The 12225-nt window shown below is 42.1% G+C and overlaps 1 protein-coding gene across 1 annotated transcript in view; it reads right to left on the bottom strand.

The window, feature by feature from the left end:
- The window catches only part of LOC142585886 (midasin), a 344435-nt gene that overhangs the window by 108987 nt on the left and 223223 nt on the right, over window positions 1-12225 (bottom strand). The window contains exons 47-48 of the mRNA XM_075696967.1: window positions 9030-9209; window positions 2059-2286 (exon numbers count right to left, since the gene is read on the bottom strand). Coding sequence (XP_075553082.1) covers window positions 2059-2286; window positions 9030-9209 — 408 coding nt within the window. The remainder of the gene's footprint in view (window positions 1-2058; window positions 2287-9029; window positions 9210-12225) is intronic.

Raw genomic sequence — 12225 nt, 5'->3', positions numbered from 1 at the left:
GAAGATAACCCAGAGTTTTCGAAGCTTTTGCGCAGATAGCCGTTATATGTGTACTCCAGGAAAGATGAGTTGTGAGTTCAATGCCAAGGTACTTGTAGGACAATGTCGGAGGTACGGCGGTGTTATTTAGGACGTAGGAAAAGTGAGAGTTTGAATGTTTACGCGAGAAGGACATAACTTTACATTTGTCTGAGTTCAGGGTCATCTGCCACGTACTGCACCAGAAACTGACAAGGTTAAGGTCGTTCTGCAATACTAAATGGTCATCAGATGTTTTTATTGTACGGTATAAAATGCAATCGTCGGCGAAAAGCCTTATCTGCGATGATATGTTTTGTGGAAGGTCATTAATGAAAATTAAGAAAAGAAGAGGACCAAGGACACTGCCTTGCGGTACGCCAGATGTAACGTCAGAAGTAAGCGATGAGTGGTTATTAACAACAGTGAACTGTTGCCGCAAGGAGAGAAAGTTTCGGAGCCAAGATAAAGTTAATGAATCCAGCCGGAGCGCGGATATTTTTGAGATGAGGCGACAATGAGCGACACGATCAAATGCTTTGGAAAAATCTAAGAATACACAGTCAGTCTGCTGTTTGTTATTCATGCTGGAATGTAATTCTGTTGTAAATTCAAGCAACTGAGTTTCACAAGATAAGCCTTTTCTGAATCCATGCTGGTTAAAATAAAAAAAGTTATTTGATTCTAAATGGCGGTAGATATGCGATGCTATGATATGTTCCAGTAGTTTACAGCAGATGCATCTTAATGAGATGGGACGGTAATTTCGCGGAGAGTACTTGTTATCCCCCTTGAATACAGGGATAACCTTTGCGATTTTCCAGTCCAGGGGTAGTTCACCAGATGCTAAGGATTTCCTAAAAATATGACACAAAATTTGGCTTGAAATTGTAACGGTATTTTTTAGTATTTTGGAGTTGATATTGTCTATACCGGAAGATGTGGATAATTTCAGATTATTTATTAAAGACGAAATGACATCTGCTGTAATATCTATTGGATCCATAAAAGGATATTCAAAGTCGGGAACTATGGGAACAGTGCAACAGTCTTCCTGTGTAAAAACAGATGTGAAAAAATTGTTAAACGCTGCTGGACAATCAGCGTCAGACAGAGGGCTTTCAGCATCATCATGTAGCACAATATTGCGGACAGTGTTAGCTGGTGATATGACTTGCCAGAATTTTCTGGGATTGTTGATTAAAAGAGATGGCAGGTCACGTGAGAAATATTTGTCTCTGGCTGCGCATAGCTCTTTGCAGTAAAATGTTAGAAAATCACTGTATGTTGCCCAAGATGAGGCTTGATTGTCCCTTCTGGCCGCCCGATACAGACGCTTCTTCTTGTTTCTTAGTGTTCGAAGGTGCTTTGTAAACCAAGGATTAGATCTGTCATTCACTATAACGATTTTTGGCACGTAAGTTTCTACAAGAGCTGTTAATTTTTTCTTAAAAAGTTCCCAGCTGTCGTTTACCGATCTTGAATTAAAGAATGGCAGAAACACTTCACTAAGAAAGATAGCCAATTCAGCATTAATATTTTTATAGTCGGCCCTATTGTAATCTCTAATGTAATCTCTAATACTTTTAGTCTGGACCTGATAGAAAGTTGGGTCATTTGGATCAGTTGGGTCAAAGTTGTACCTGATAGTGATGGGTCATTTAGCATCCTGCGCATGCGCAGTGATGAGCCGCTCTTTGATAACATATGCAATGATATAGCATATGCTAAACTAAAATTGTCTATTGTTGTCCAGACAGTTTGTTTGTTGAATAGCAGCATATACCTGCCTTGTGATTTCTTTGCTTGTTGTGCATGATAAATTGTTGCTTGATTTCCTTATGCTCATGACTTCTTTACACTGTATGAAACCATTTATAATGTTTGCCTATAAATTGTTTATATAGTTAGACCCAAACCAGCCTAGGGCTGTTAGTCCGATAGGTGCAAGTTATGTGTACATATGATGAGAACAAATAAATAGATAAATTCCTATAAATCAATCAATCAATCAACACCAAATCTTATCCGCCAGCTGACCTGTGCCAATCCAGTCAAGAAAGGGTAGCAAAGGTCACGGAAGGATGAGTGCTCGTGACGAAGCTCGCAGCAGAGTGCCTCAAGGGCTGTCAGCCATGGCCAGATGTCAGCAGCTGGAGCCCGCGCATCCTGCCAGGCAGTACAGAGGCCCTCCAGCACTGACTCCACCCGCGCAGCACTTGCCAGTGTGGAGGCGCAGTGGCGCATTTGCTGGGCAAGTTCTTCATACTGCATTGGTGGAAAAATAAACACACGAGAGATGTGTTTGCTGCCAACTGATTCACAGCATTTAACCCTTTGCGGCGAGTTGTCGGGCCCCTCCCGACAACACAGGCGTAGCGGTCCACTGTCGGCCACTGCCCGACAAGCTTTTTCGTGGTTGAATTGCGCATGAATTTTCTCATTATGCATGAAGTACCATCCATTAAGGAGTGAGTAAACTTCTTTTATTTGAGCTTTGCTTTTTTTACACTAAATAGCGGTGCTTGCACAATTAATCATTCGAGTGCTACATAGACTTAGCTCTGTTTTGGTGCTGCCTGCAGCGCAGCATGGCCGCTTTCTCGCCGAGTGCCTTCTACAGTGATAATTTTGAAGCTTTTAGTGAAAGTGAAGACGATTTTAGTGAGGAAGAGAACTACAGACAAACCCACTTATAGCGATACGAGTTTTAACAATATATTGGTTATGACAATGAGAAGCTGCTGCACGTTATCGGTTATAACGATTAAGTCTAGCTGCTGTGTGTCCAAGCCGAGAGGTAGTGAAATGCGAAATCCTTGAAAAGAAAAAAAAGAAAACGAGAAATTTGAGCCGCTGCACGATGGGCCGCTGCTCTAACAGTTGTCGCACGCTCATTTTCCAGCCATCTCCGTGCGGCTCTCTTCCATCGCCCTTCCACTCCTCCGAACACGAATGGGCTGCGCCCATAGCTCTACGCCACCACACCCTCCGACACACAAACGGACTGCGCCAACTGCGCCCCAAGGAGATTGCTTACATGTTGCTCGCTGGCTCCTTATTCAGTGCAGTTCTGCAAACAGCTTAATCGCTTGCGTTTGTTTTTGTTGGCTGTGACAAAGTCATACCTGGCCATACGGTTTCTGAACTTCGCCTGACTGAAACGGAAGACGGCTGACCCGCCCACTGATCATCAGCAATGCACGCTGTTGCCGGTGAAAAGAAAGCGCACAGCTATTGATTTGAAAACTAAGTGCTTCTAACTAATGAGACGATCGTCGCGAATGTGCTTGCATCGGATAGCGACGACGACCACGGCAGCGATGACGCGGTAAGGCAGGCTGCCTAAATGTTGTCCTCACAGGAGGAACGGCATGATTCAGTCTCTCTGGGGCTTCGTTTTCGCAAGGAACCTTCCACTCTACTACGTGGAGCACTTGGATGCCTTGAAGAAGGATTTCGAAAAGCTTGCCATTAAGCATGCATGGCTGACGGACATAGGCTTTTCTCGTGCAAGCCAGTGAGAAGTACGTGGTATGCTTGTGGCGATCTCTCCTCAGTGTTTCTTCTGGATTTCTCAAAGTGACAGGCTGCCATGGCAGCCTTCTTGCAATTTTTAAAGGGCCCCTTTTGGGGCCACCAAAGTGATGTCTCGGCGGTTCTCACATATTGCTTGTAACCCGTGACACCTCATTGCAGTTGTTATAGCAGTGCCATTCTTTAATATCGACAGCCGTGGCTTGTTAATGCAATCGGAGCACCCAGGAAGTAGTTAAGCGAGTGAACACAATCGGCAGCCAGGTGGAGAAGGTGGTGGGAAGGGGCACTGGCCTCCCTGCCTATATAGTTTTCTCATATCAGGTCTGTCATATCACCGCCTTACTTTGATTTTTTCATGCAACCCGGTTATAAAAATTATCGTTTATAACAATGAAATTTTCGTGGCACTTGAACATTGTTATAAGTAGGTTCGACTGTATGTGCCTCCGCCAGATTATGAAGATGGTGATTCTACAGAAGCTATCAATGAAAACAACGACACTGCAAACGCCGGCTCTGGTGTTGTTCTGAAAAACTGGCAGCAATAATCCAGGACTACAGACAGGAGAATGCTTTGAGCATTTTCATACGCTGCTCAAGTGTCATTGGAAGACTTGGGGACAAAAAGCAACTGAAAAAATAGGCATCCTGTAAGGTTTTCTTTTCGCAGTTGTTTTCTTTCACGGTGCCCAAAACTAGCAAAATAGTTTCAGACTGGAACAACCGGAAAGGGGGTAAAAGTTTTGGACCCTGAAGGGTTAATACAAAGCATTAGCTAGCATTGTATAAATAGCTGCTGTTATTTGTACTCCACACTGCTTATTACTTAGCATTTTCTTTGTAATTTGCTTTAAGGTGGTAGGCCACACACAGAAAAATGTTTCTTTAAATCAGGAGCCAGGATTCAAATAATTGTTTTTCCTGAATAAGCATGTCTTATTTAGCTTATTCAGCTTTTTAAAGTGTAGAAAATGGTTCATTTTAATTTTTGGCATGTAATTTTTCTCAAAGTGTGGTAAAAATGCTAGTCGCACCAGCAGTAATAAGTAACTAATGAATTGCTGAATTGAGTAAAGGTTTGGCATTTATGTAGCTAACCATGTAGACCTGGGAGTCCATACAATAAGATAAATAGTAAGAAAGTAGTGTTGAAAAAACTACGCAAAGTGAAACAAATTGCTAATATTGACCACATCTGTTTCCAAATTAAGCCGTAAATGCAAAAAAATATTGCATCAATTTCTTTTGTTCTAGTTCCTTGCACACATCTCTATGTGAGGAATGAGTGAGCAAAATTTTATATCAATATGTTCATTAAAAAAAGGTTACCAAAGTTTGCACAACATGAGGTAGAGCAAAATCTTGTTTTCAGAAACACGTAAGCAAATCATCAATCCATGAGAAAGATGACAAAACTACACTAAGGCCTAAAATGCGCCAGCTTCATAGCCGGAGCCCCCATGAGATGATACACTACAGTCCCCTTTTGTTTGTGAGGCTAACATAAAATGAAAAAAGTATTTTGAATAAAATTTATATAAAAGAAATAGTGCTGATTTTCAGTTTCATAATACAAGGGTATCGGTTGGGAAACTCACTGTAACTCCCAAACTAATAACTATAGGAAGATGTTTTTTTTTGGAACATGTTTCTGAATGTTTAGGCATGCATAAAATGTAAAAAAACAAGAAATCTATTTTGTGACAAAAAAAATTGCCTTTTGAATGTAGCCTACAACGTTATATTTATGTTTTCAGTTATTATTCAATAGCTTAAATTGTTTTAGTCACTACATCTTTCTGCACATACTTTAACCTACTGCACACCTCATTGTTTCTGTTTATTGTTTATAATCACTCCCCTCCGTAATGCCTCTGGCTCTGAGGGTATAAAAATGAATGAATGAATGAACGAACGAATGAACGAATGAATGAATAAGGAGCAGATGAACTAAAAAATCTGCAGATCCTACACAGTATTGGAATCTAAATACACAGTAATTCAACAGCATGCACAATATTCATATCATCTGAAATTGATTAATAAATTCTGGAGTTTTATGTGCCAATACCACAATCTGATGATGAAGCAAGCCATAGTAGAAAACTCTGGACTAATTTTGACCCACTGGGGTACTTTAACGTGCACGAGTATTCTTACTCGTGCACGTTGCCATCTCGTTCGGAGATGGCAGAAAAAAAAGCACACCTCTCTATACTGCAGGATACAGTAGAATCTCAATGCTATGAATCTCTTGGGACGCCGTAAAAATTCGTATCACACACAAAAAAAAAAAGCTGAAAATTATGGGGGGACACTACAATGAAATGACAGACTTCGTCAAAATTTCTGATTATTAGTTTTTTTCCCCACAATCATAAAGCCTTCCTTCATCTCAGCGAAATATTTGGAAGAAATGCGCTGTAAAATATGAGAAAATTGCACTTTCTTTAGTGTTCTTAGCTTTGAGAGGTGTTATCACACCGCTAATTGCGCGAGCATGGCTTTCTGTTGACGCAGCGCCACTATCTCAGTATCGCTGAAAACAGGACAGATTAGAGATCCAGATTGCCACGGTGCTGTATTCCTCTATGCGGGAATAAAAGTAACAGAAGCAAGCACAAAAAGAGAGAACTAGCATCGCGATTTGTTATGGCTGTCATGAGGCATGCAGGGAGCACTTGTATTCACTAATGCGAATTTGAATCACTGGTGTACTTGTTTTGTGCACATTTTGGCAGAAGCAAGCTGCACACATTGGATGTTTTGAGTTCAACATTTGAAGACCTGCCTGGTTATCACGAGTTTCTTTCTGTGTAGCATCCTAGCAGCTGCCTGATTGAGATAAAGACACGATTTGCGTAAAGGAATCTGTTTTCTTGATGGCGGCGAGGCTACTTCATATTGTGGGTTCTGACAGATGCAAGGCAGAAAAGTTTCAAATTGTCATGGGGCACTGAAGACCATGGAAGGCGTGGAATACAGAAATGAAACTACCCATGGAAGCGAATGCTGCCAATCTTGCTGACGCGTCAATATTGGGTCGTGTGTCATTGACGGCTCTTGATAAAGTTGCAAGGTGCTTAATACGGCTGACAAGTTGAATGATACTGCACAAAGCAAAAGAGTTCTTTTAGAGGGGGAGGGGGGCGGCGGACAGGACGTGCGTTGGTGGAGTTAAATTGGAGTGCTGTAGGTCACCCTTGCAACAGGAATGCAACTGACACATTGGCGCAGCTGCTCAGCCAGCCTCACAACAGCCAGTGCCTGGTGCTACTGGTACATCAGGGCCTACTCGGCCGCTCTGCCAAGAATTGTGCAACGGCTCAATTATTTGTATCATCCACAATGGTGTGAAAATCTGCTTGCAACATTTTTAATTTAGCACATTGTAAGATAATATAACTTGAAACAGAATTTTTGGAAAATTCATATTATTCCAAAATTCATATCAAGCATGCTTATATCATCGAGATTCCACTGTACATTAGACTTACGATAATTCAACTCCAGTTAATTCGATTTTTCGGTCAATTCGATTCTGACCAAAGGTCTCAGTCGGTACCCATACATTTTTATTGGCCCAAGCTTCTGTTATTTCAATCTCAAAATTGACCTACGCCAAATAATTTGAATTTGACTGGCCTGCTTCACTGCGATAAAGCTGTGTCATGCAATTACTGTGGTGAAGCATACCACGAATAGAAAGGGGCTACTGTTATGGGACATAGAACGCATTTCTTAATTATACGAGTGCACATGGCATTATCTCTGGTCACAGTATGAGCACCTAGACACTTAATATGCATACTGGAAGCCATTCAGAGCTGTTTCTGACGTTGCTGTGCTGATTTGAGCCCTCATTTTGACTGCCATGCGTGTCACATATATGACACCTTTAACATGGCCTAGTACGCATTCCTCAATTATGTCCAGGTGCAACGAGAAGAGGAGAAAAACCATCTGTGTTTTGGGAAAGCCATCTAAAAAGAAGAAGAAAAACGCAAAAAGGCGAGGGGATGTTTAATGCCAACAAAAGAGAGGGTGTCCATCTAAAGCTCTGAAGGTCTGCTAGTAAACTTATTAGGCATCATGGCGCTCGTACTGTGACTGGAGAAGGTGCATGTGCATGCGTAAATTAAGGAACACATGCTATGCACCCCAACAGTGGCGCCTTTTCACGCTTGGTATGCTTCACAGCAAAACACTACTGTATTGTGGCAAAGCTAATTATAAGGGCAAATACTGCCAAGTGAGTCAATGGCATGTTTCAGCGTTTCTCTGGCACTTTTATTGCGATAGTGACAACATAACAACATAACGAAATCGGTAAAATCGGCAATTTGTTTCGTTATATCGAAATTTCATTCTATTGGAATTCGACCTTTTATACAGTCGCATCGATTTTTTCTTACATGGACAGGGGCCGCAGAATTTTCTGAATTATCGGGCAATCGAAAAAAGCAAGTTTGAATGAGAAAACAATTCATTTTGATAAATGTGGGTGCCGGCGACAAATGATACGGTTTCATGCCACGAATGTCAACGATATCTTCTCGGCGGTACGCCAGCCATGCTTTCACATGTACTCCACCCCACGGCTGATAGCGTCACTCGCACTGGGACGATGCTACCAGGAAAACCGCCAGCAGCGGGGAGCGAATGTTTCGTCTGCCTCTTGCTTCAATTGGTCACCGAAACTCGAGATTATGGAACCTCGAATACTAGATGCGTGGTAAGACAGCTTACATGGTGCCACAATGTCTCGGCACGCCTACTTTTTGCATGCACGGCAGATTATCTTTCGGCTGCGCATGCGTTCAGCTGCGCTTACAGCCAAGTGCAGCCATAGCTGAGACGTGCACCAACTTTCTCCCCCATGCGCGTGCTTGATCATGTTACCATGAGCTTGTTCTCCTCCCTCTTTTTCCCTTTGCTCGCATGGGAAGGTGGCACTCATGAAGCCACCATCTTTCTTTTCTCCCCTTCACACACTTTCACTCGCACCTAAAGCACACAGTGCGCAGGGTGCAATAGATCTTATCACACTTGGACTTTATATGGAACATGATGCGGCTCTACTTCGGCGCTCGCTCTTGTTGTGCCACGCGATTTAAGAGGTGCGTTTGCAAACAGCTACTTGTAATTCAATCATTTGACCATCTGCGTCTGTGGAAGTTTCCATTTACTGTCTCGGCATTCCTTTGTGGTGGCAGTAAAATTTCGTTATATTGAAATGGTATACAAACACACTTCGCTATATTGAGGTTCTAAATACATGGTGATCAATAAGCAATAAATTTTACACTACACATGTCAAGATCACTGGACATCAACAGCAAGTACACTACATAAAAGCAGCACACTGTGACCATTGACTTAGTCAATGACTTCAATGGCAATGCCAAGACCCCAAAGCTCTAAATTGATTTTGAAATGGTAAAGCATTAAATAGCGAGTCCAGCACTTGCCTGTGAGTTAGGTGCCCTGTAGGCCTTCCTGGAGGTCAGCTGCTCCATCTGCACCTTAAGCTGCTGCTGGCGACACTGCTCCAGCTTCAGTGCAGGATGTATTATCTGATTCTCATGCTTTCCCAAATGGGCCATGATGGTCCAGTCCCTAAGTTGTTGCTCTGCTTCCAGGTACGACAGCTGTCAAAAAGGTAGTGTAGGTCATCAAAGACAAAGTAGTTAATGTCACAACGGAGTAACACTGTTTCACCCATAAACAATAAGTAAAGATTGTGTAAAGGAAGCATTCTTTGACAAATAACAGCTGCTGCAGCAGTAAGCTTCAAGGTAAGCAGCAAAGAAATACTGTTTAGTGGTGCCTTGTTTCTATAATGTAGGTATGAAGGAGGCTTGGTGCAAAATTGTATGTTTGAATGTGAGTAAATGCGTCACAGGACGCTGGCGAAAGTGCACATTTTTGATAATGAAACAGAAAGAATAAAGAAAGCTCCTCCATTATCACTCAATGCAAGTTACACAGAACCTCTACAGCCCAGTTTGGCATTCTTTCTATGGTGCCTTGCACATAGATGGTGCGTTGTCATTGCATATCCACATTGCCTTCATCATTTTAACCACAATAAATGAAAACAGGCTCTGCCTGACCATGCACCGTGAAGAGGAGTGTATCTACATTGTTTCAGATTTGTCAGGGATGTGATCCATTGCAGCTTGGTTGGTGTACTGAATGGCAGTATGCAGATGCACTCAAAGTATCTTTCCCTTCCCTATCAGTTACTGTTGTTGTATACCTCAATCTGAATGAAAACGAAATAACTGCTCATCACTGTGCGAGTTCGAAGCGCATAGCAATGGGAGTAAGTAAAAAAATAAGTGAAAGAAAATGGAATGTATAAGTTCCCACTGTGTTCAATGTCCCTTTCCAAATGACCTTTACAATGATGCATACTCAACTATCCTGGGCTTCATTTCAGCTGGCACTGGTTTCAATTCCAGTATGATGCTAACACCCCCTTTTGCGGTCCACTCTTAAAAGGAACTCTTAGACGTGTGTGTCTCTCGCATTGCTCGCGCACTAGCTGCAAGTGGCTGTGAAAGCAATGTCAGTGCACTGCCTAGGAATGTCGAAAGGAGTCCACACTACCAACCACAAGTTATCTGCTGCAAATCTAGGTGATTGTACTCTTGCAAGAGAGGAAAATTCAGACATGCTCTGCACATTCACCATCATCATCAGCAACACACTTGCTGTGCTTCCTCACTTCTTCAAATCAATTAGGGTGCAGCTAAACGCATCCAATTTAACAAGTATTTGGTGTCACACAATATTACCAGGAATATTCAAGCCAAAATCATTTGATTTTCATAATTATTAATCCATAAAAACTAACTTTTACATTACAGTCTACGCTCATTACAATGGACCTGTGTACAACAGAATTTCAAAGATAACGGACCCATATTTCTACCTTAATTTGCTCTACCTATTTTATTAACACGACAAAGTTAGCTTTTAATGGACCACGCTACAATGGACTATTGGCTACAGCAGACAAAATTAGCGGCAATTTTTATTAAAATCAGGCATGTAAAACAGACTTTTGCCATGTCGACACGGGCTGGCAACTGACTTGAGAGGGTCAGCCGACGGTCACGGCTCAATATCGTACGCATGAGGGAGGGAAGAAAGCAGGGTGGAAGCGTGCCATCTTTCGTATGCGAGGCACGGGTGACACGTGAGGGAGAGGGGGTTCAACTTTGGTGGCTGCTGTTAACGGCGCAGGTGCCGTATATTGAAAGCGATCTGTGATGTGGACAAAGTGCGTCCAGTGCCGGTAGCTTCGTATGCGCTGTGCTTTTGACGTTTAGTTCACATTGAAGCAAGAGACAGCACGAAGGTCAATTCGTTCGCCGCTGTTGCCGTGCTTCCTCACTTCAAGGTTTTGACAATGACTTTCCACAGTCATCGAGCTAGATGTGTTCATGTTTACTTGTGCACACATGACATGGAGCTGGTTAATTTAGTTAGCAAGCTAATGTTTACAACTTTGTATGGTCGATAAAACTACCATCCTTACTTCGCATAGCTGTCTATAATTTGCTATCGCAATTGATGCTTTGCCTTTTGGGCGAAACTGCTACTTTCTTGATTATTAGTTTTTTATTTTAGACGTTCGTCACTCACTCTTTGCAATAACATTGTTACATATCGCAACTAAAGTTTCGGAAGTGAGGCATTTCGGATATTAGGGACTTTGGATAAAACGGACAATTTTTGTCGGATTATCAGGGTTCGTTGTAACGAGAGTCGACTGTATAATTAAAATATGATGTCTGCATCAATATGCTTGCCAGGAAATTTTGAAGAAGCCAAATAAAGCTATACAAATACAATAAAGCAGTAATTCTTACAAGGTGAAATAAAGTAGCAGAAGTGGTGCCGAGTTACTGGAAGGAATCCCTACCAACTTGTACAATTTTCAGTTGTTCTAAGTGTCAGAGTAGACCATGTGACTGCTGAGCAAAGGCCAAATCTCACCCTTTAAAAATTTTGTTGCTGACACTGGCAATCAGTCATTTAGCTTCATTTCAGCTGCACAGTAAAGGTTGAAATATCAGCAGGTTCGACAAATATACCCTACTCAACTCTCTAGACAGCTTCCAAGAGGACACATTATTGATGACCACCATATGTGAACGAGACATCTAACAAGGTATGCAGCTTGCCCCATAGGACAGCTCCTCAAAATGGCTTTCCTGCCTTTAGAGGGGGGTGCACCGATAAAAGTTTTGTGCAACACTGGATCGCACAAGTTTTTTTTTTTTCTTTAAAGGGGCACTGAACCACTTTTAATCGAAGTGAAGAAATGCATATTAAAGTTAAATGAGACTATTTCAGAAAAAAATTTCAAGTTCTTCAACACATTCAACAGAAGTGGAGTTATTGGCAATCAAACATGCTGTTCGCGGTGCTTTCACTCCTTCTTAAATGATTCGCACTGAGAAGGATACAACATAGTGGGGCTCGCGTACACAACGCTCCGTGTACTGAACGTCACCATGGCACATAGTTCAAATTTGGTTTCGGATGTTCACATAGACGCCACTATTTTCGATTTTGGCACCTAAGACATGCCAAATGCGGTTGTCCTCAGCGAGCTGCAGTGCACTAAGCCAGTGAACTCGTTGTGGCACC

Source organism: Dermacentor variabilis, chromosome 6 (assembly GCF_050947875.1).
Source record: "Dermacentor variabilis isolate Ectoservices chromosome 6, ASM5094787v1, whole genome shotgun sequence".
NCBI lineage: Eukaryota > Metazoa > Arthropoda > Arachnida > Ixodida > Ixodidae > Dermacentor > Dermacentor variabilis.
The sequence above is the reverse complement of the archived record's forward strand: the minus strand, read 5'-3'. Positions and strand labels throughout refer to the sequence as shown.